General features: G+C 41.0%; 2 protein-coding genes across 5 annotated transcripts in view; both read right to left on the bottom strand.

The window, feature by feature from the left end:
• The window catches only part of LOC115215459 (organic cation transporter protein-like), a 463,156-nt gene that overhangs the window by 353,169 nt on the left and 85,579 nt on the right, over nt 1-24,408 (bottom strand). The gene's annotated exons all lie outside the window — the stretch shown is intronic.
• LOC115215609 (PAN2-PAN3 deadenylation complex catalytic subunit Pan2) overlaps nt 1-24,408 on the bottom strand; it is a 69,572-nt gene that overhangs the window by 32,213 nt on the left and 12,951 nt on the right. For all 4 annotated transcript variants that reach the window (XM_036506069.1, XM_029784831.2, XM_029784832.2 and 1 more), the window contains 11 exons: nt 22,236-22,356; nt 20,821-20,898; nt 18,384-18,502; nt 17,583-17,727; nt 16,766-16,907; nt 15,137-15,213; nt 13,825-13,952; nt 12,288-12,451; nt 11,639-11,796; nt 6,126-6,254; nt 3,805-3,954 (listed from right to left, as the gene is read on the bottom strand). In XM_036506069.1, coding sequence (XP_036361962.1) covers nt 3,805-3,954; nt 6,126-6,254; nt 11,639-11,796; nt 12,288-12,451; nt 13,825-13,952; nt 15,137-15,213; nt 16,766-16,907; nt 17,583-17,727; nt 18,384-18,502; nt 20,821-20,898; nt 22,236-22,356 — 1,411 coding nt within the window. The remainder of the gene's footprint in view (nt 1-3,804; nt 3,955-6,125; nt 6,255-11,638; nt 11,797-12,287; nt 12,452-13,824; nt 13,953-15,136; nt 15,214-16,765; nt 16,908-17,582; nt 17,728-18,383; nt 18,503-20,820; nt 20,899-22,235; nt 22,357-24,408) is intronic.

The raw sequence follows: 24,408 nt of genomic DNA, 5'->3' as shown, positions 1-24,408 counted from the left end.
GCTTGCCAGGCAGAAGCCTGCACCAAACTTCTGTTATTGTTTTGGCAGATTTCTACAGCTGGATGCCCTTCCTAACACCAACCACTCAGAAGAGTGGACTGGGTGCTTTTAAGTGGCATCTACACTGATAGGGTCACCAAGTGCCTTGCAAGAAAAAAAATACTTTCAAGAGTTTGGGGAGGGGGGCGGAATTGGAGGAGGTGATTTTGTGTCGGAGGTTATAGTGAGACAGAGAGACACAAACAGGTGTCTTGCTGTAGAGATGGTACAAGGTTACCCAACCATGAGGTGGGGAGGAGAGATCAGGAATGAAGACAGAAATAGGTGCCTTATTGCTGCAAAGGAAATACATGGTTACCCAACTTGAGGGAAGTTCAAGAGGAGAGAGAGAGAGTGGGAGACATCAGGATAGAGATGGTGGCAAAATGCTGGGTATACTCACAAGTGACGGGGGATCAGAATATAAATGAGATGGTTGAGTAAAAGAAGAGAAAGATATAGACGGTGGCAAGTGCCAAGGCATACCCTTGAGGTTTGAACGCCATAATATAAGTGGCAGGATATTGCGAAGGAAGTGTGATTAAAGAGTGCGAGGGGTGGGGGTGGAATGAAAGCCTGGGTATATATATAGTGTAGGGGGTGACCGGATAGCAATGATAAAGAGGAACAGGGCTGCGAGGACAGGATTGGGGAGTGAGAGCTAGGCATAGTGTATGAAGGAGGAAATTTGAGAACGAGAAGAGATGTAGATTGGTTTGTTGAGGTAAGGCAAGGGAAAAGTTTTCTTGTTGTGTGTGGGTGGAACACACAGGTCGGGGGCTAGCAGATAGCTATAATACAGTGAGACAGGAAGTGGGTGGAACAGACAGATCAGGGGCTAGTAGAGAACAATAATACAGTGGCACAGGGCCAAGAGGACAGAACTGGGGAGTTGGAGGTAAGCATAGTACATGAAGCAGAAATGTGATGTAGAGATGTAGTTTGATTTATTGTATTAGAGTGTGTGAGTTTTCTTGTTAAGTGTGGGTGGGACACAGCACTTCTAGAACTCAGTTTCACTGACATAGGCGGGTCTTCTCAAGAATTTCATATCACCAGATATCTCGGTCCATTATCCTTTCCTCTGTGAGGCCCAACATCCTGAGATCGGTCCTTACCACTTCATCCCACGTCTTCCTGATTCTCCCTCTTCCGCAGATACCATCCACTTTCAGTTAACATATATCATCATCATCATCATGGGTTGGACGGTTCGACTGGGGTTTGAGAAGCCAGGAGGCTGCACCAGCCCAGTCTGATCTGGCAGTGTTTCTACAGCTGGATGCCCTTCCAAACGCCAACCACTCTATGGATGTAGTGGGTGCTTTTTACGTGCCAGGCAAGACTGGCAATGACCACGATCAGTTGGTGCATTTTACGTGCCACCAGCATGAAGCAGTGCTGGCAACAGCCACGTTCATATATAATCATATATATATATGCCAAAACAGACACAATAGCCTAGGGTAGGTTTTCTACCTGACCATCTCCTGTCATCCATCCTACCCATGCATGCATGGAAGATGGATGTTAATGATGATGATGATACATGTAAGCATATATGTAAAGTGATTGGCTCAGTAAACAGAGAAGGTGTATGGGGATTATGAAATCTTTCTCACCAAGAACCATTTCACCTTTGTAGTGTTTGTGCCATGAGAAAATGAACCAAGTACATTCCGTAAAGTGGTCATCTTTAGGAAGGGTATCCTTCAAGGGAAACAATGTCAAAGGGCCCAACCAAGCCCCTAGCTCTTAGGAGCTGCCAATAACAAGTGACTCAAGTTGCAGCAGAGGACATTAACTGATGATGATGACGACCCATACCATGTTACCACACACACATACACGTATATCACCATCATCATCATTTAATGTCCATGCTGGCATGGGTTGGACGGTTTGATCAGAGCTGGTAAGCTGAGGGGTTGCACCAGACTTGCACTCCATGCGAGAGGCCTTTGTCACCAATTGAGGTAGGAGCTCTCTGAATTTTGCTCAGCCTATTCTTATTCTTGCAGCTATGCTCTCAGAGCATCCACCCCAGCTACTGACTTGGTCACCTAAGTAATGGAAGCTATCAACTACTTCTAGTTTTCCCCACTGGCATTTGACAGAATCTATTTTCTGTGCATTTTTGGTGTTTATTGTACCTGTGCACCTTCCACACACAAAAACTAGTTTCCCTGTTAACCTTCCTCTGATATGTGTCCATAGCTTACATCAGGTACCTCTTATGCAGTTTCTACCTATGTCTTTCCTACAGACCAAGCATGGCCATCTACCGGAGGGGATTTGTGATTTGTCTGCTTTCCTAGTTATTAAGACTTTTGCTAGGTAAACTCTAAGGATCTTCGATTCTAGACCATGCTTTCATACCTAAAACTTCTCTAATTCTGGTAGTGATTCGGCTATAAGAACAAGGTCAGCATCATAGAGGAGCTCCTAGAGGTAGCCTGTCTTGAATTCCTTTGTTATTGCCTAGAGGACTCTGATGAACAAGAGGGGCCTTAGGACTGATCCTTGGTGAAACTCTACTTGTACCCTGAATTCTTTGCTATACTTGTTGCCAACCCTCACCTTACTGACAGCATCCTTGTATATGGCTTGTACAGTTCTCACTAACCATTTGTATATCCTTAGCTTCTGCATTGACCACCATATATATATATATATATGGGACGTAGTCAGTCCACCTGTGCATACCTTCCTTCTTGGTGGCACATAAAAACACCATCCGAAGACCCGGCAAGACTAGTCAGGCCATAACCCGTGGCCTCTATTTGGGACGTAGTCAGTCCACCTGTGCATACCTTCCTTCTTGTGACACTTGTGAAGACCTGTTGAGACAAGTGATCAAATCAAATCAAATCAAATCAAAATAGATGAACATCAATGGAATTTGTATCTTTGTGGTACCAGTGCCGGTGGCACACAAGAAAACCATCCGAACGTGGCCGTAGCCAGTACCGCATCGACTGGCCTCCGTGCTGTGGGCACGTAACAAACACCATCCATCTGGCACCTGTGTCGGAGACACATAAAAACATCATCCGAAGACCCGGCAAGACTAGTCAGGCCATAACCCGTGGCCCCTACCTGGGACGTTGTCAGTTCACCTGTGCATACCTTCCTTCCTTCTTGTGACACTTGTGAAGACCTGTTGAGGCAAGTGAAAATCAAATCAAATCAAATCAAAATAGATGAACATCAATGGAATTTGTATCTTTGTGGTACCAGTGCCGGTGGCACACAAGAAAACCATCCGAACGTGGCCGTAGCCAGTACCGCATCGACTGGCCTCCGTGCTGTGGGCACGTAAGAAACACCATCCGTTCGTCAGCCTCATCTGGCACCTGTGTCGGTGGCACATAAAAACACCATCCGAGTGTGGCCGTTCGCCAGCCTCGTCTGGCACCTGTGTCGGTGGCACATAAAATCACCCACTACACTCTCAGAGTGGTTGGCGTTAGGAAGGGCATCCAGCTGTAGAAACACTGCCAGATCTGACTGGCCTGGTGCAGCCTTTGGGCTCCCCAGATCCCAGTTGAACCGTCCAACCCATGCTAGCATGGAAAGCGGACGTTAAATGATGATGATGATGATGATGATGATATATATATATATATATATATGCCTGTGTATATAAGATGTGGATGTGAAAGTACAGATGTATAAACATAAGCATATGCGTGTATGTGTATGCTTTAATAAAATGAGAAAGCTGGAGGTGAAATGTGCAAAAGAAAAGTTTGATAGACATACAGAATGAACTTGTTGGTGCAAAAAGCGTTGCCAATTCTGGATGAGGCGAGTGAAGTTTGCTTTGCCCTGCAGCTGGTCATGGTCACCAATGATAAGCTCAAGAGCTGAAGCTTCCGGAATTGTACGGAAAGCTCGGAGAAAATTGTTGGCCTGCAAATGAAATATGGAATAATGGTAAAGTGCTCATGAAACTTTATCAACCAGCCATTCCCAGCAGCAACACACACACAAACATACATTGCTCTCTTGACCCGACTCTCTCTTTCCCATCTGCTCTCTCCTTTCTCTTCCAATTGGGGTATTCATGTATCCACTCAACAGCAAGACACCTACCCATGTCCCTCTTTACCTCTAATCTCTCAACTGGCACAAATCCACTCCATCCTTAATACTACTCTCCATCATCATCATCATCATCGTTTAACGTCCGTTTTCCGTGCTAGCATGGGTTGGATGGTTTGACCGGGGTCTGGGAAGCCAGGAAGCTGCACCAGGCTCCAGTCTGATCTGGCAGTGTTTCTACAGCTGGATGCCCTTCCTAATACCAACCACTTTGTGAGTGTAGTGGGTACTTCTTACGTGCCAGGGGAGGCTGGCAGTGACCACGATCGGTTGGTGCTTTTCATGTCCCAGGATTTTGTCTTGCAAGATGTTTGGTGACCCTGTCAGTGCTGGTGCCATTTAAAAAGCACCCAGTACATTCTGTAAAGCGGTTGGTGTTAGGAAGGGCATCCAGCCGTTAGAAACCAAACCAAAACAGACTATGGAACCTGGCTGGTGTGGCTCCTGACTTTACTGGCTCTTGTCAAATGGTCCAACCCATGCCAGCATGGAAAACGGATGTTAAATGATGATGATGATGATCCAAAAAGATACATAAACACAAAAATACAAACACACACATGCACACACACACACACACACACATTAATCACCTGCCCATGCTGGTGGCATGTGAAAAACAACATTCGAGCATGGTCCTTGCCAGTGCTGCCTGACTGACTCCCATGCAGGTAGCACATAAAAGCACCTTTTGAGCGTGAGCATGGTCATTGCCAGAACCGCCTGACTGGCCCTTGTGCTGATGGCACGTTAAAAGCACCCACTACACTCTCGGAGTGGTTGGCGTTAGGAAGGGCATCCAAATTAGAAACTTTGCCAGATTGGAATGGAGCCTGGTGCAGTCTCTGGCTCAGTCTTCAGTCAAACTGTCCAACCCATGCCAGCATGGAAAGCAGACGTTAAATAATGATGATGATGATGATGATGTTCTCACCCATCTCAAAGGTATAGAAAACCTCATCAGACCCAGATCTACACCATCCCTCCTACCCATTCTCCACCCACCAACCATTTCGTATCAACATCCAACATTCCCTCCCATCAGTTACTGAACTTCCGCTTACAACCACTACATCATTCCGATCTTTTCTCATGTTGGTGCCATGACTAAAATGTTCTCTATATGCTTTATGAAGTGGTTGGTGGTAGGGTTAGGGTATCCAACCATAGAAACCGGACAAAAATGAAGTTTAAGAATGAGACACGGTCCACTGATTCATCAGGAAGAGCAACAACAACCCATTCCATCTACACCACAATGGGAAGGAGTTCTACAGATGCTTCTACACTCCTATTGTTTACCATTTCGTTCACTTCCTTCAGTCATTAGACTGCAGCCATGCTGGAGCACTGCCTTGAAGAATTTTTAGTCAAATGAATCAACCCCTGTACTTATGTTTTCAAAATCTGGTACTTATTCTATCAGTTTATTTTGCAAGTCGTTAAGTCATGGGAACATAAACACACCAACACCGGTTGTCAAGCATTGGTGGGGCATAAACACAGACACAATAACATACACACACACATATATACATGACAGGCTTCTTTTAGTTTCCATCAACCAAATCCACTCACAAGGCTTTGGTCGGTCCGAGGCTATAGTAGAAAATATTTGCCAAAGGTTCCACACGCCTGCACCTATAAAAAATAGGTAATGGGTGTATATGCACATTTCATGAGTAATTGCACTTTCATCAATACCACATCCATATGAAAGGAATATTAAAACAATCTAACAAAAAAAGACCATAGCAGCTATCATTCTTGCTCTAACTAAGAGGTAAAAAACTAAAATTCCTGAAATGAAGATGTGGAACACTTTGTCAGTAGAGCAGTTAAATGGGTTGCCATTTGGGTGGGGCGGTCACAAAACATTTTCTGTAGTAATGTTTGAATTAATGACCAGGTGTTCAGTAGTTCAATCCTCTCTCACTTCCCAGAAGTAGAAAAAAAATAGAATGCAAAGTGAATGATACCTGGCAGGTTTGTCCCTTTTGTTCATCTAACATATGGAAAAGAAAGCCAAGCTCACATGCCAAACAAAACTCTCTTTCACAGAGATGCGACTTCATTGCACATCGCAGAGGCTCAATGAAATACAAAACCTGCAATATCAAAATAATACACAGTTAAAAATATTACAACAACAACAATTGCTTCAAATTTTGGCACAAGGTCAGCAATTTTGAGGGGAGGGGGTGGTACATATCAATTACACTGATCCAAGAGCTCAACCGGTTCTGATTTTATTGAACCCCCACACTTGAGAAGTAAGGTTGACTTCAGTGACATTGAAGAGGAAGATGTTATAGCTTTGTCCATGCCAGTGGCACATAAAGGGCACTATTCGTGCGTGATCGTTACCAACTTCGCTTTACTGGCACTTGTGCCCGTGCTAGTAGGGTGCCAAGAGCACCATCCGAGCATGATCGTTGCCAGAACAGCCAACTAGCTTCTGTGCCGGTGGCACGTAAAAGGGCACAATTTGAGCGTGATCATTACCAACGTCACCTTACTGGCACCTGTGCCGGTGGCATGTGTAAAAAGATTCGAGCGAGTTCATTGCCAGTACCGCCTGACTGGCCCCTGTGCTGTGGCACGTAAAAAGCACCCACTACACTCTCAGAGTGGTTGGCATTAGGAAGGGCATCCAGCTGTAGAAACTCTGCCAGATCAGACTGGAGCCTGGTGCAGCCATCTGGTTCGCCAGCCCTCAGTCAAAATCGTCCATCCCATGCTAGCATGGAAAGCGGACGTTAAATGATGATGATGATGATGATAACTGATAATAAAAAAATAGTTATATATATATATATTGTTAATCTAAACATGAATAAGCAAGAAAAAGCAACAACATGAGGACATGGACCATCATCAACATCATCATCGTTTAATGTCCGTTCTCCATGCTAGCATGGGTTGAACAGTTCGACCGGAGATCTGGGAAGCCAGAAGGCTGCACCAGGCTCCAGTCTGATCTGGCAGTGTTTCTACAGCTGGATGCCCTTCCTAACGCCAACCACTCCGAGAGTATAGTGGGTGCTTTTTATGTACCACCAATATATATATATATGTATATTCTTTCTCTCTCTCTCTCTCCTCCCTTATTCCCCTTCCTTTCTTTCCCTCTCCATCCGTCTCCCCCCCCCTTCTACGTTTCTCTATCTCTCTCACCTCCAGCCCCCTCGATCTGTCTCTTTCTTCTCCTCCCTCGTCCACCTTCTCTCTCTTTTCATCTGTCCCTTTCTCCTGTCTTTTGTTCTCACGTGACCGCTAGCCGCTGTTGAGCGCTCTTTTCGTTTCAGCAGTCGCAGAAGCAACACGTATTTGTTCGTCTCCCTGCAGCCATTAGGCACAACTTCACAAGCCAGCCCCATACTCAACTCGTCCTGTCGAAAGACCCTTGTCCTACGTCCTGGTTTTGTTTTGTTGTTTATTTTTTATTTTTACCGTTATTGTTTTTACGTTTTTGTATTCTTATTGGGTCACGTATTCTGTATTTTTGTTCGTGTACTTCGTTCGTTTTCCGTCCTCGTGTTGTATACATTCGAAGCTTTCTTCCAGGGGATCTAATGCGCTTGGCTTAGATTTCCCTTGGCGGGCTGGCCATATCGGAGCAATCTCAAGATTAATCAGCCGAAATTGCTAAGATGATCTGGTTCTTGACTGATGACTGAGGGCTTCGAATGTCCCGTCCTGTGGTTCTTGTGTCGTCTCTGTGGTGTTTCATGTTCTTGTCCATGTCTGTAATTATTTTTACTGTTTACCTATATAATCGGCGGCTACGTATCCACAATTGTCCTTATACGATAAGTATATTTTTTCTCTAGCATTGATACGACTCTTAATCTGTCTCTTTCTCTCTCTCTCTCTCCTCCCTTATTCCCCTTCCTTTCTTTCCCTCTCCATCCGTCTTCCCCCCCCCTTCTACGTTTCTCTATCTCTCTCACCTCCAGCCCCCTCGATCTGTCTCTTTCTTCTCCTCCCTCGTCCACCTTCTCTCTCTTTTCATCTGTCCCTTTCTCCTGTCTTTTGTTCTCACGTGACCGCTAGCCGCTGTTGAGCGCTCTTTTCGTTTCAGCAGTCGCAGAAGCAACATGTATTTGTTCGTCTCCCTGCGGCCATTAGGCACAACTTCACAAGCCAGCCCCATACTCAACTCGTCCTGTCGAAAGACCCTTGTCCTACGTCCTGGTTTTGTTTTGTTGTTTATTTTTTATTTTTACCGTTATTGTTTTTACGTTTTTGTATTCTTATTGGTGTCACGTATTCTGTATTTTTGTTCGTGTACTATACATTCGAAGCTTTCTTCCAGGGGATCTAATGCGCTTGGCTTAGATTTCCCTTGGCGGGCTGGCCATATCGGAGCAATCTCAAGATTAATCAGCCGAAATTGCTAAGATGATCTGGTTCTTGACTGATGACTGAGGGCTTCGAATGTCCCGTCCTGTGGTTCTTGTGTCGTCTCTGTGGTGTTTCATGTTCTTGTCCATGTCTGTAATTATTTTTACTGTTTACCTATATATATATATTATATATATATATATATATATAATTCAACATGAATATGAAATGACATTAAACATCATATAAGGTAAATGAAGGTTTCTGTAGGAGCGCTCAAGTCATATTCACTTAGTGAGCTTACACGCGCAAGGATGAATTATGATGGTGTCGTCAGCGAGGTTGGCAGTGATGAATTCTATTGTCCTCACATGGAGAAAGCGAGCAATAGCTTCCTGGTGGCAAACACGAGCTAGACTTCTTAAGTGGAGAAAAACTGATCTATTTAAGGAAATAGCTGGGCTCCATTGCGATAAAGGCAGAGAGGTTCCTGGTTCAATCCCACTGTGTGGAACTCCAAGCAATGTAAAATATGGCTTGGACCATGATTACCAGCATGAATGTCAAACTTCAAAAAGTAGTTAACTATTTAATGGTTATAGTAAATTTATACAGAAAAAGTAAGCATTATACTGTCCAGCAGAAATAAAACTCAACTTCATTATATTTTTTCTGTAAAGACCTATTCTGACATTAAATGAGTCAACTTCCCGCATTAATTTTTACATTTGTATATCATTTCCAAACAAAAAAAATTACTAAATAAATTCTAGAAATGATCTACTCATGTAATTTACGCACTGACTAAGATTTATTTTTGTTTTTGCAAAAAAAAAGTGCTTAAATTACATGGGTTTTTACTGTATATTAAGTGATGATTTGGAGTGGTTGGACTGATTTAGTATCTATCTTCAGCAAATAGGCACAGAAGCCTCTCTGCCCTTAATTATAATTGCATTTTATACTATCATAAATTTGCCTAAACAGATCTATTTTATATGCTGGCCACTGATAAAACGTCCGTTTTCCATGCTAGCATGGGTTGGACGGTTCGACCGGGGTCTGGGAAGCCAGAAGACTGCCAGAAGACTGCACATACATACGTATGTGTGTGTGTCTGTTTTTATGTAAATTTATTTTAAAAACTGTGATTACTCAATACATTTTAGTAAAACATGCATTCATTAACTTTTACAAGGAAAAGGTTGAGAGTGACTTCAAAGATCCAATTTGTTCTCTTCTGCAGCCCTTAAGTAGATTGCTTTCAAATTCTGGCAGAAGGCTATCAATTTCAGAGGAAGGGGGTCAAGTCAATCACAGCAACCCCCAGTAAGCAACCGGATGAAATCAAGGATGAAAGGTAAAGTTGACCTCGGCAGAATTTTAACTCAGAACATGAAGGTGGGCAAAATGCTGCCAAGCATTTTGCCTGGTTTGCTAACGATTCAGTCAGCTTACCACCCTACAAGTGGGAGTGCACTGGGTGCTTTATATGTGACACTAACAACAGCGGATTTTACATGGCACCAGCACCACTGGTTCTTATGTTACACCAGCACCAGTGGTTTTCATGTGGCACCAGCACCAGTGCTTTTCAAGTGGAACCAGCATCACTGGTTCTTATATGGCACCAGCACCAGTGGTTTTTACACGGCACTAGCACCAGTGTTTTTTACATGGCACCAGCACAAGTGATTTCCATGTAGCACCAACACCAGTGGTTTCTACGTGGCACCAGCACCAGTGCTTTTCAAGTGGAACCAGCATCACTGGTTCTTATGTGGTACCAGCACCAGTGGTTTTTACACGGCACCAGCACTAGTGTTTTTTACATGGTACCAGCAGAAGTGGTTTTCATGTGGCACCAGCACCAGTGCTTTTCAAGTGGAACCAGCGTCACTGGTTCTTATGTGGCACCAGCACCCGTGGTTCTTATGTGGCACCAGCACCCGTGGTTTTTACACGGCACCAGCACCAGTGTTTTTTTACATGGCACCAGCACAAGTGGTTTTCATGTGGCACCAGCACCAGTGCTTTTCAAGTGGAACCAGCATCACTGGTTCTTATGTGGCACCAGCACCAGTGGTTTTTACATGGCACCAGCACAAGTGGTTTTCATGTGGCACCAGCACCAGTGCTTTTCAAGTGGAACCAGCATCACTGGTTCTTATGTGGCACCAGCACCAGTGGTTTTTACACGGCACCAGCACCAGTATTTTTTTACATGGCACCAGCACAAGTAATTTTCATGTGGCACCAGCACCAGTGCTTTTCAAGTGGAACCAGCATCACTGGTTCTTATGTGGTACCAGCACCCGTGGTTTTTACATGGCACCAGCACCAGTATTTTTTTACATGGCACCAGCACAAGTAATTTTCATGTGGCACCAGCACCAGTGCTTTTCAAGTGGAACCAGCATCACTGGTTCTTATGTGGCACCAGCACCAGTGGTTTTTACACGGCACCAGCACCAGTATTTTTTTACATGGCACCAGCACAAGTAATTTTCATGTGGCACCAGCACCAGTGGTTTCTACATGGCACCAGCACCAGTGCTTTTCAAGTGGAACCAGCATCACTGGTTCTTATGTGGTACCAGCACCTGTGGTTTTTACATGGCACCAGCACAAGTGGTTTTCATGTGGCACCAGCACCAGTGCTTTTCAAGTGGAACCAGCATCACTGGTTCTTATGTGGTACCAGCACCAGTGTTTTTTACATGGCACCAGCACAAGTGGTTTTCATGTGGCACCAGCACCAGTGGTTTCTACGTGGCACCAGCACCAGTGTTTTTCACCAGCTGTCATTAAGTAGATTACTGGACACTTCAGCTACCCTGACTAGACTTAAGATGAATACTGGAGTGGTTTCCCATTGCCATTTCCAGGTAGGTAGGATTTGAAGTCAGAATATAGAGAACCAGAAGATATATTGTAAAACACTTCTGCCGAAATATTAACAATTCTGCTGAAATATTAACAATTCTTCCACTCTCCCATCTGCAGAGCAACTTGGAATGAAGTGTTTTGCTCAAGAACACAATGCACCGCCCGATCCAGGAATTGAACACACAATAACTAGGCCATGAGCCTTCACTGTAACAACAATTAAAAGAGTAATTTAATAAGGAACTTCATGACTGACCTGTAGCATTCCATTGCAATAAGCGTTAGGAATTTGGGTTTCTAAACCAGCAAAATTGGTTTTGTTATAATAGCGAAATTCAAAATCGTCAATGCCAAGCTTGGAGTATTTTATTTCAACTTTGCGATATCTTTTAGGTATATTGACCAAATTATCATCTGTAGAGAAAGGAGTGTGAAAATATACAATGCATGTGAGAGTATGTGCACACACACATATACACACAAAACCACATATACATACGTTATGTCATTATCATTTACTGTCTGTCTTTCATGCCTGATATGACATGGGTTTAGCAGATTGATAGGATCCCATAAGTAGGACTCCATTATGCTCCAATTCCTGCTTGGGCATGGTTTTTATGCCTGACACACACACACGTTTATATATATATATATATATATACACACACACACATATATACATACATATATATATATATATACACATATACATACATATATATACACACACACACACATATATATACACACACACACATATATATACACACACACACATATATATATACACACACATCTGTTATCTATTCTATAGAAATACATAAATGTACACATAATTATGTATAAGTATACAAACACACACATACACATTCCTACATCTGCTCAAATACAAATAGTTATACCTCTGCCATTGGAAGATTCAGGGATAGACTTGTAGTTATTGCTCTCATTTTTCAGATCATAGGGTACCTGGTTTCTGTGGGTGGTGCCTGGATTGGGGGCGTACCCCACATTGTGCCTCATCTTCATGGTACGCAGCAATTCTGGTTCCACTGGTTTGTGGGCCCTAAATTAAAAGAAGGCACAGTATATAGCTTGGTAGAAATAACCAACTAAAACACCACACATATTCATATATGTAAACATAGCTCAAACATTAATACACACACCTAAAATGGTGGCTCTGAACAGCAGCTCCCAGGGTCATGTGTGGCCCTTAACTGTCTTCCCTCTATGTAATAAATTTTTCTTTAATTGACTTCTGTTTTCCTTTTTTTCAATACAGCCCCCTAAAAAATCCAGGCCCTTTATCTGGCCTGCATATTAAAAAGGTTGAGAACCAATGATGTAAAATGTATCAAGCTGTTTTGCCTCCTCCAATAATTTGCTGACCTAATCTTTCCTATATCAGCATCCATTTGTCCCTCTTCTACTTTGATCTCAATTCCAATTTCCTCGTGTATTGCAATGTTAATTAGTCCTTATTAATTTCCATATTACAATCGCAAATCATTTTTAGTGACACAGGATGGTAACATCTAAAGATTTTGACATCCTTAAACTGGGTCGTTGGCATTCATACCACATAACAAAGCCTCTGCTGCTTGATCTCTCTTATGCGAATTTATTGCACTTTCTTTGCAATTCTGCTGCACTTTAACCCTTTTGTTACCATATTTCTGTTGAGATGCTCTGTGTTTCTTTCAATTAATTTTAAATATTAGAAAAAATTTAGTAAAATAACTTCGTTATCATTAAGCTAGTGTTAGGAACATAAATTGTGACTAAGGTTTGGTGGAAGATTTTAATTCAAAACTTACAGAAACAAGACATTTGTACTACAGAGCCAGAGGTGGTTTCAGGTGGGTTGGTAATGAAAGGGTTAAAATATAGTATTTTTAACTCACCAACTTAGCATCATTCAAACAGGATTGCAAAAAATACTTTCCACTAGAGAGGATTCATAGCTGATATGAGTAACAACACTGTATTACCATATCTATGAGTTACCTGACCTGGAGTAAGTATTCTTTTTACTACAATCTTTCACTTTGAAGACATTAAGCTGACAGCAAAATAAAAGACAAGGTGGATTAGGCTCAATGTCTTTGAGAATATGTCTGCTTTATTCTGACTGACCTGGAGATTAAGAAATGATATCAGTTACAACACTTAGGCTTGAACCAATGAGAGTGCTGCAATGTGGTCACGTGATCAGTACAATTCTACAGTTAACTCTCTCATTTCACATCCTACTGTTTTAAATAAATGAGAAGCTATATTGGATAATGTGGACCTAAATACACTGTGTCTGTTAAAAAGATGGTATGGGCCTGGTTGGAACACCTCTGACTATAAATCTGCTAGATGAAAGAAGAACCAAGAGAAAAAAAAAAAACAAAAGAAAATGTACAATATGAGGGAAATGACTGTACTGACCTGTAAACTTTTTGACAGAGTTGTGCCGGCCAATCAGAGAGCAGAGTCACTCCACTGGGGTATGTCATAGGGATGATGGACAAGGGTGCCAGCTCATCATTGATGTGCATAGGGGTGACAGGTTCAACCTGAGTAAAAGTATTTTAAAAGAGTAAAACATCATTATTATATCAGCTGGCAGGAATTGTCAGCCCACCACACAAAATGCTTAGCAGCTCTTCCTGCAGCTGAATGTTCTGTGTTCAAATTTCACCAAAGTTAACCTTGCATTTCCTCCTTTAAGGGTCAATACTTCAACATGTGCAGATTACACTAAAGAAATGAATTACTGTACTTTATTAACCACATACCTTCTGACATTTATTTCTCCATTACACTTCATTACGTGTTATAGTGCCACCCATTAAGTTGGTGACTACCAATCCACTAATTCGTCACCCCCACTGGTGACCTTTCTACATATTGTTTCATTACTAAACCATAATAACAAGACTATCCAGCTCTGAATGAACAATTGTTAATTATATGAAAATGTACATAGGTGCAGGAGTGGCTGTGTGGTAAGTAGCTTGCTTACCAACCACATGGTTCTGGGTTCAGTCCCACTGTGTGGCACTATGGGCAAGAGTCTTATACTATAGCCTCAGGCCGACCAAAGCCTTGTGAGTAGATTTGGTAGACGAAAACTGAAAGAAGCCCGTCATATATATGTGTATATATATATGTGTGTGTGTGTGTGTGTATATGTATATATATATATATGTGTATATATATATATATATATATATATATATATGTATGTGTTGTTCCCCAACATCACTTGACAACCGATGGTGGTGTGTTTACGTCCCTGTAACTTAGTGGTTCAGCAAAAGAGACCGATAGAATAAGTACTAGGCTTACAAAGAATAAGCTCTGAGGTCAATTTGCTTGACTAAAGGCAGTACTCCAGTATGGCTGCAGTCAAATGACTGAAATGAGTAAACTTGATGAAATAGAAAAAAAAAAAAAAAGAAACCCCCTAAATTTATGCTAGGTTAGAAAATTAGTGTAACTGCATCAGAAGCACTACTACAAATTCTACTACCACCTACACTACTGCAGTTACTATACTAATCCCATTACTATTGCTACTACCTCCAACATGACCACCACCACCACTAGTACCATTACTGTTGTTACTTCTACTACTATTAAGCTCTAACCCCACCCTTGTTGCTACTCTGATTAATACCACCACCATCACCACCTCCACCGCTACCACCCTGCTGAAAGCTCTCCCAAGATGTTCTGGGATCATTAAGTTACTCACGGGATCTGCAAACTCTGGTTGTTCAGGGTAAGCATTGAATGCTGCTTGCTCACTCGTAGAAAACAAATGGATGTAACCTTCAAATAAATAGAAAAAAAATATATATACACACAGGTTTTATTTACAAATTTAACAAATTTTTTACTACTGCTTCTACTGCATACTAATTTAGTTAGCAGGTATTTTATCTTGATAAAAGGCGGCGAGCTGGCAGAAATGCTTAGCGGTATTTTGTCTGCTGCTACGTTCTGAGTTCAAATTCAGCCGGGGTCAACTTTGCCTTTCATCCTTTTGGGGTCGATTAAATAAGTACCAGTTACGCACTGGAGTTAATATAATCGCCTTAATCCGTTTGTCTGTCCTTGTTTGTCCTCTCTGTGTTTAGCCCCTTGTAGGTAGTAAAGAAATAGATATTTTATCTAGATGTTTGGTGCTCAAATCTCCAGAATCTTCCTTAGGATTCTTACAGAAGATAGGATGGTGCTTTTCTGCAGGTCGACAACTCTAGTTTCAGTTCCAATCTCTTTCAGTCTTTTAGATAGCATTTGGTGCCAAGTGAACCAATTCCTACAGGAATAATTGTTGTCTTCATCTTCCACAGACTCTTCATCTCTCTGGTTAAATCCTGATATTTCTCATTTTTTTCTTTTACCATTTCTTCAGTATCAACTCTGCTATCAAAGGGAATTGCAAAATCTATCATCTTAAACTATGTTTATTTTTGTCCCCTAAGACCATATTATTATTATTGTTGTTGTTGTTGTTGTTGTTGTTGTTGTTGTTGTTATTTAAGGCGGTGAGATGGCGGAAACATTAGCACACCGGACAAAATGCATAGTGGCATTTCGTCCATCTTTACATTCTGAGTTCAAATTCCACCGAGGTCGACTTTGCCTTTTATCTTTTCGGGGTTGATAAATTAAGTACCAGTTATGCACTGGAATTGATAAAATCGACTAGTCTCCCCACCCCCAAATTTCAGGCCTTGTGCCTATGGTAGGAAGGATTATTATTTATACTCTCACCAAGCTCACAGCCATTGCCCTCGTTTCTACTCCCTCTCTCAGATGAAAGGTCTTTGTTTTGCAAGCTACTTGGTAACCCCCACTGGTGCCACTTGAAAAGCATCTGTGCTGATGCCACCCGAAAAGCACCCAGTCCACTCTGTAATGTCGATAGCATTAGGAAGTGCATCCAGTAATAGAAACCATGCCAAAAGAGACAACTGGAGCCGGGTGCAGCCCTCTAGTCTTGCCAGCCTCTCTCAAACCATTCCAACCAATGCTAGTAAGGAAAACAGACATTGAATGATGATGATGATGTTTTGCTTGTTCGTTTTTTTCTTTCTATCATCATCATCATCATCATCATCTTTGAATGTTTCCCTTCCATGCTGGCATGAGTTGGATGGTTTCACAAGAGCCAGCCAAGCAGAAGCCTGCAACAGGCTTCGGTGACTGTTTTGGCAGGATTTTTACAGCTGGATGCCCTTCCTAATATCAACTGCTCAGAAGAGTGGACTTAATGGTTTTTACATATGTAAACCCCCCCCCCCCCCACACACACAACACTAATCATATGAATCCCTTGAGCCTAAAAAAAAACAAAGGTCAATAACTAACAACTCACCAGTGCTGTCTCCGAAAGCCATGGACTGACATGTAGGAGACACATCAAAACTCATTAAAACACCTCCTTGAGTATCCACTTGGTACAGCATCATGGAGCCAGGAGCCATTGTTGTAGTATCCAGCACTTGAAAATGACCAACCTGCAAGAAACAGACCATTGGAAATTACTACTGAATTTTTATAATACAGTTAGAGGGGGAGGCATGAAACAGGAGATGGTTGGGTGGACCAGGAGGGAAAAGGTTAGCAGGTTGTAGTTTGTCTCAGGTATGACACTACCTTGTGTGTGCATGCAAGTGTGTGTGTGTGTATGTGTATACATCAGTGTAGAATGGTCTCTTTACCTCAAATAGTAACTTAGCCATATCGTTTAACGTCTGCTTTCCATGCTAGCATGGGTTGGACGATTTTGACTGAGGACTAGCGAACCAGATGGCTGCACCAGGCTCCAATCTTGATTTGGCAGAGTTTCTACAGCTGGATGCCCTTCCTAACACCAACCACTCAGAGAGTGTAGTGGGTACTTTTTACGTGCCACCGGCACAGGGGCCAGTCAAGCGGTACTGGCAATGACCTCGCTCGAATCTTTTTATACGTGCGACAAATAGAAACTGATAAAACAAGAACAAAAGTGAAGTAAGTAGTGAGGTCAAATATGGTCAATTGGAATCCTTGGAAGGTTTCCAAATGACCAGATTTCACTCCAGATTTCATTTCATGTCAATGAGTGAGAGCAGTTGAAGAATACAAGAAAAGTTCTTGGCAGAAATCTTTGTCTCAGTCTAAAGTGAGATGTCAAAATATGATGGACTTACTTGTGAAACAACACACAGTTTGTTTGGATAAGCTGGTAAGAAGCGGAGGAATGCTGGGTCTATAACAACTTTTATTGGTGCCATGGCTCTGATGAAACGTAGATCATACACCATGAGAAAACGGTCAGGTGCCAAGTTGCCCATTCTGAGGAATAAAATAAATACATAAATAAATGTGGTTTAGAGAAGGCAATATCATTTCTCTCTCTGTTCCAAAGAAGACAAATGTTGAAATATAATGAAGCTCAGTAAAAGCAATAGAATATCTTACATTTAACCCTTTCGTTGCCATGTTTATTTTGAGATGCTCTGTGTTTCTTTCAATTACTTTAAATATAACAAAGAATTTAGTAAAATAACTTAGTTATCATTAAGCTAGTGTTAGGAACATAAACTGTGACTAAGGCTTGGTGGAAGATTTTAATTCAAAACTTATGAAAACAAAACGTTTGTACTCAGAGCCAGAGCCGGTTTCAGCCAGGTTGGTAACGAAAGGGTTAAACTGACCCAAATTTTCTACCCTTTTTATTTCCAAACAAGTTGGGTCTGGTCTCTCACACCTACCCAACAATGTCATTCTAAAAATAAACAATTACATCCTTGAAATCTCAAAGCTTTGAGGTAATGCATGACTAATTCGAAAACAGTGGGAAGAAATAAGAAGAATATTTACAGAGCAATCTGAAACGCTGAAGGGTAAAATATTCAATGCACTTCATAAACTGAGAAGTGCCCAGCAAAGTCATAATGACTGTAAGTTGATGAATGAACTGAGAAGGAGAAAGAGAGAGAGAGGTTTACCTGTTGGAATAACCACAGGTAACCAATAGGTTACCATTGATATCAAAATCTGATAAAGTTCCAGTATGGGCTTCAAGGACATGTTCAGCATTAAGAGTTTTATGATCGTAAAGTGTCAGCTGAAATGTAAGAGATACAGAAGTGTTTACGGATTGACAGGTTGGAAGATCAAATCACAGATGAATCAAATACCCTAATGTAATTAAATATTGTACAATTTTTAAGATAAGAATTAAGACAACTTTATTTGGAGTTTCAAGTGTAGAGGAGAGTCCAGTTGCAGACAGCTGAGCCTAGAATGTGTAAATCTAATATCTAGAACACTGGTTCTTAACCATTTTTGCTCTATGGACCCTTCTGATTCCTATTTAACTCAGAGGGAACCTCATAGCCATTCCATGTTTAAAAGAAACCTCATTGTGTAACATCCGCTTTCCATGCTGGCATGGGTTGGACGGTTTGACTGCAAACCCAAACTGCAGCTCATATAAACTGTCTCTCTCCCTAATTAGTTGGGCTATGACCCTCTCCGTGACCTTCATTACCTGATCCAACAACTTGATACCTCAGTAATTATTTGTATCTAAAACGTCACCTTTACCTTTGTAGCAGTTGACTATGGTGCTGCTACACCAGTCATTGGGTATGACTCCCTCATGTATCACCTGGTTAACTATACGGGTGACAAGGCTATAGCCGACACTGCCACACACACACATATATATGTGTGTGCATGTGTGTATGTAAATATATACATATATGATGGACGTCTTCCAGTTTCTGTCTACCAAATCCACTCCAAGATTTTGTTCAGGCCAAGGACACTTGCCCAAGGTACTATGGAGTAGAACTGAACCTAGAACCATGTGGGTGGGAAGCAAACTGCTTACTGGATTATTACAGGTGGAAAACCTCTGGTCATAGGTCTGTTTGATCAGCCACGTCTGCACCTATAAGCTTGGTAACAAAAATAAGGGATAACCCCATACATTACAAAAAAACCTTCCTCCTTTTCCTGTTGGATGAAGCAGTGGGGCATTTTGGCAGTCAGAAAAGTGAGTTCAATTCCAGTTGGTGGAAGAGCAACCAACCTGGCTTTTATGCCTTCATAAAATGTTGATCTACAAAGAGACGAGCATGTCCACTTAAATGTAGGGCCTTGTTAGGTGCTAAATGTAATGATAGGCTCAGCAATAACCCAGCGAGTTAGATAAATACTGTTTCACGTGAATAAACTACAAATGTTTATAACAAATCAACACAGAAGCATTTATATGTTTGCTTGATCTGTTAAAAATAGCAACCGAATATACCCCAAGTATAATCAGTGAGGCACCATGAATGACAAGCTCAGTAAAGCCCATCCAATGGTCTTCCATACAGTTTCTGTCTCAACCAATTTCACTCACAAAGCTTGGCTCAACCCAATATTTCCTTCTGGCCACCCTAAATGACTGGATTATTACAGGTGGAGAACCTCTGGTCATAGGTTTGTTTGATCAGGGTGAATCAAAGACAAAACAACAACTATAATAATAATAATAATCATAATAATAATGATGATGATAATGATAAAGATCCCTGGCTTACCATCTATGCAGGAAATGCAAAAAATTGTATTAATTGGTATTTCATTGTCGTGAATTTTCTTTCCTTTTCCCCCCCACTTTATTTTATTTGTTTACTTTTTTTATATTTTTCTCTCTGTCCTTCTCCTTTTGTCTATAACATGACTTTGCAAATGAACAATCTGGTGTGTTTATTTTAATGGCCTACCAAATGTATACAGTACGTTTCTCTGCCCTAGGTGTTATGAAGACACTTGGCAAGCAATGGAAACAGAATTAAAAGAAGATGCTAATGAAAATAATAATAGGAATAAATATAATAATAATAATCCTTTCTATTATAGGTACAAAGCCTGCAATTTTGTGGGAGAAGGACAGTCTATTAAACTGATCCCAAAACGATGAAAGTTGACCATAGTGGAATTTGAACTCAGAACGTAAAGACAGATGAAATGCCGCTGAGCAGTTTGTCCAGTGTGGTAATGATTCTGCCAGTTCACAACCTTCAAATTATTATAATTATTATTATCAATTAAGGTGGTGAACCAGCAGAATCGTTAGCATGCCGGGTGAAATGCTTAGTGGCTTTTCGTCTGTCTGCATGCTCTGAGTTCAAGTTCCACCAAGGTCAACTTTGCCTTTCATCTTTTTTGAGGTTGATAAAATAAGTACCAGTTAAACACTGGGGGTCGATTAAATCGACCCCCGCCTCCCACCAAATTTCAGGCCTTGTGCCTATAGTGGAAAGGATTATTATTATCATTGATAATAATACATCTTCTCAATGGAGATTTAGTTCTGACAAAATGGGGCCAATGCTTGTAAGTTTTGTTACTGACGTATACAGAAAAAGGGCAGAAATGACATACCTTGCCACTAATATCTCCAGCACAAATGAACTTGTTTGAAGCCCTGAATATAGCACAGCCAGGTTCATCAACATCAACCTATAACAGAAAGAAAACATCAAAACTTAGAGGAATAAGAGGGTATGAGTTTACCAGGGTTAATTAGGGGTCACTTTGTAGTGGTGAGAAAGCTAAATCACTTTTGGTCAAGTCTCCACTGGTTATAAGAAATTTCATCATAAAAATTTTTGCTGTAGAGAAATTCATCATAAAGAATTTCATTTTAAATGTCCTCATCACATTTTTTTCAAGTTTGATGTTGAATAAAGAATTGTCTATTGAATTCTTTCATAAAACTTTTTTATATCAGTTTTTGTTTTTCTTTAAAAAAATGCTGATATAATACACTTCAAGCGAATTTTCTTGATGAATTTTCGGGACAAAGTCTCTGCTATCTTTAATCCTTTAGCATTCAGGTCACTCGGTCACATGTAATGCTTAGACATTTATATCATCTTCATCATCGTTTAACGTCCGGTTTTCCATGCTGGCATGGGTTGGACGGTTTGACTGGAGACTGGCAAGCCAGAAGGCTGAACCAGGCTCCAATCTGATCTGGCAAGGTTTCTACAGCTGGATGCCTTTCCTAACGCCAACCACTCCGAGAGTGTAGTGGGTGCTTCTTACATGTTGAATTAATTATGCATTATTTTGTAGCTTCAAGTTTCAATGATGCGATAGTTTATTTTTAGAATGAACATTGTAGGGTAGGTGTGAGAGGCTAGATCTAGTCTGTTTGAACAGAAAACAATATTTTAGCTGAATATTAACAGTTTAAATACTAAATAGCTCAAATGAGGAATGTGTGATAAAAAAAAGAATGTAGTAATGTTGCTGCCATCTTTAAAATAAGAATTATATAACAATTAGACAACCTAAATTAACACCACCACTCTTTAATCTCTTTCTCATTCCCTCAATCCCTCCAATGTGAATAGCCATGTGGCCCCTTTAATACAAGAAACCTGTTCTGCTCTGACCCCTTCTCTCATATTTTAATCCCGCCAAACCTAAAACCACTTCTCACAGGGTTCACAGTTTTGCAAATGACATAGTGACCTCACTAGTGCTGGTGCCATGGAAAAAAAGGCATTCAAAACACTCTGTAAAGTGTTTGGTGTTAGGAAGAGAATCCAGCCTATAGAAACCATGTCTAAGCAGATACTGGACCATAATACAGTCCTTCAGCTTTTGAACCATCCAACCCATGCCAGTATGGGACATGGATGTAAAGTGACGATGATGATTAATTATCGTATCATTGATAGTAATTTTATTGACTCAGGTGTGTTGAGAGGCTTGTATCCATGTCATATTTGAACCAGTAACTTAAGGTTCAAAACTAAGGAATTTTCACTAGAAAAGAAATTACTCACCTCTCTGGTCTTTTGTAACTTATTGAGGTCAAGCTCAATGACTTTGGTCTGGTGACCACCCATTAACACTGTCTCTGGACTGGTCATTAAGATACACTGCATGTCTTCCATATATTCGTCACTGAAAATAAATGGAATTGAAAAAAAGAAATAAAAAGATAAGAAAAAAGGAAAACAACCATGTTTAAATTTAATTAAAAATAACGATCTCTAAATAGGAACCATGGCTAGAATTTGAGGGAAGAGGAATGGCTAATTAAATTAATCACAATACATTACATAATTACAGAGTTACTTAATTGACAGAGGCAGGAAGAATTGCAAAGCTGACGCCAGAGAAATTTTGGACTCGGAGCAAAGAGAAGTCAAACTAAGTGCCACAAAGTAGTTTAGTCAGGTCAGCTTTAGTAGTTACCTCAATGGCAGAGGAGGGTCATCACATTTCTCTCTCTGAACTACTCATTAATGTTCATGAAGTAACGAATCCATTTAGGAACATTTACATAACGACAACGATGACCTGGTTCTCATAGCATAATCTATCACAGAGCTACAGGAAAGATTTCAAACTGTGAACACTGATCCAGAGGGAAGAACTCTAAAAGTTTAACACAGCATATACCAAAGTGCTTGTTAGTAACAGAGAACACAATATAGGTGTCATCTAGAAAGTGCCCTTGCTGAATAAGCAGGAAAGGTTAAAAATAGATGTGGCTGTGTGGTTAAAAAGTTGGCTTCTGCACCACATGGTTTTGGGTTCAGTCCCACTGCATGGCACCTTGAGCAAGTGTCTTCTATGACGTCCCCAGAGGACCAAAGTCATGTGAGTAGATTTGGCATATGGAAACTGAAAGAAGTCTGTTGTACATACATACATATATATACTTGGAGGCGCAATGGCCCAGTGGTTAGGGCAGTGGACTTGTGGTCATAGGGTTATGGTTTTGATTCCTAGACTGAGCTTTGTGAGTTTATTGAGCAAAAACACCTAAAGCTCCATGAGTCTCCGGTAGGGAGTGGTGGCAAACCCTGTTGTACTCTTTCACCACAACTTTCTCTCACACTTTCTTCCTGTTTCTCTTGTACCTGGATTACAAAGGGCCAGTCTTGTCACATTCTGTGTCATGCTGAATCTCCCCCAAGAACTACGTTAAGGGTACATGTGTCTGTGGGGTGCTGTAGATATATATATATATATATATATATATATATATATATATATATATATATATGTGCCCATCCACCAAATATACCAGTCAGACAGTAAAATCAAATTGCAATGATAATTGAACACTTGTGTTACAAAGGGGAGCAGTGTATTTCTGTTGAAATACACTGCCTTTGTTGCAATAAATTTTGAAATTAATGAAGAATTTAGTAAAATGACTGTCATTATTAAGTTGGCATTTAAGGAAGCAAGCTAGCAGAAGCACATGGGGGGAAATGCTTGCTGGCATTCTACCTGTCTTCTTGTTCTATGTTCAAATTCTACCAAGAGACAACTTTGCTCTTCAACCTTTCAGAGTTGATAAAATAAGAACTAGTCGAGCACTCATGTTTGATTTAATCAACCATCTTCCCCACTACCAAAAAATGTCAGGCCTTTGTGCCCATAGTAGCAAGAATTATGAAACTGGTGTTAATGGCAGAAAGCTGGCAGACGTTTTAGCACACCAAGCAAAAAGCTTAGCAGCATTTCATCTGTAGTAAAGATTGTTTGCCAACATAACATGGCAGTTCTGGTTTAGGACGAATGTTGCTGTAATTTAGCCCCAGGAGACATTGTTTCCAGCTGGCTATACGACACAATCTGTGTCCTTATATTTTCGAACAAGGGAATCCTAGCACCCCTACTCAGCTCAAAACAATATCTGTGTATCACGAGCGGGGGTGCTAGATTGCCTTGTTCGAAAATATAAGGACACAGATCGTGTCGTATAACCAGCTGGAGGCAATGTCTCCTGGGGTTAAATTACAGCAACATTTGTCCCAAACCAGGACTGCTATGTTATGTTGGCAAACAATCTTTACTCCAAAGTATTGTTGCTGAAAATCTCTTGTTGTAAGATTTACAAATAGTAATTTTCTAATTTATAGATCAGTGACTAGTTGTCACTTTGAAAACTGTATATTCCGAATGGTAATTTGGCAGCACCATCTCTAGCCGAACAAT

Source organism: Octopus sinensis, linkage group LG9, assembly GCF_006345805.1.
Source record: "Octopus sinensis linkage group LG9, ASM634580v1, whole genome shotgun sequence".
NCBI lineage: Eukaryota > Metazoa > Mollusca > Cephalopoda > Octopoda > Octopodidae > Octopus > Octopus sinensis.
Note: the sequence above shows the minus strand (reverse complement) of the source record. Positions and strands in the feature narration are given on the sequence as shown.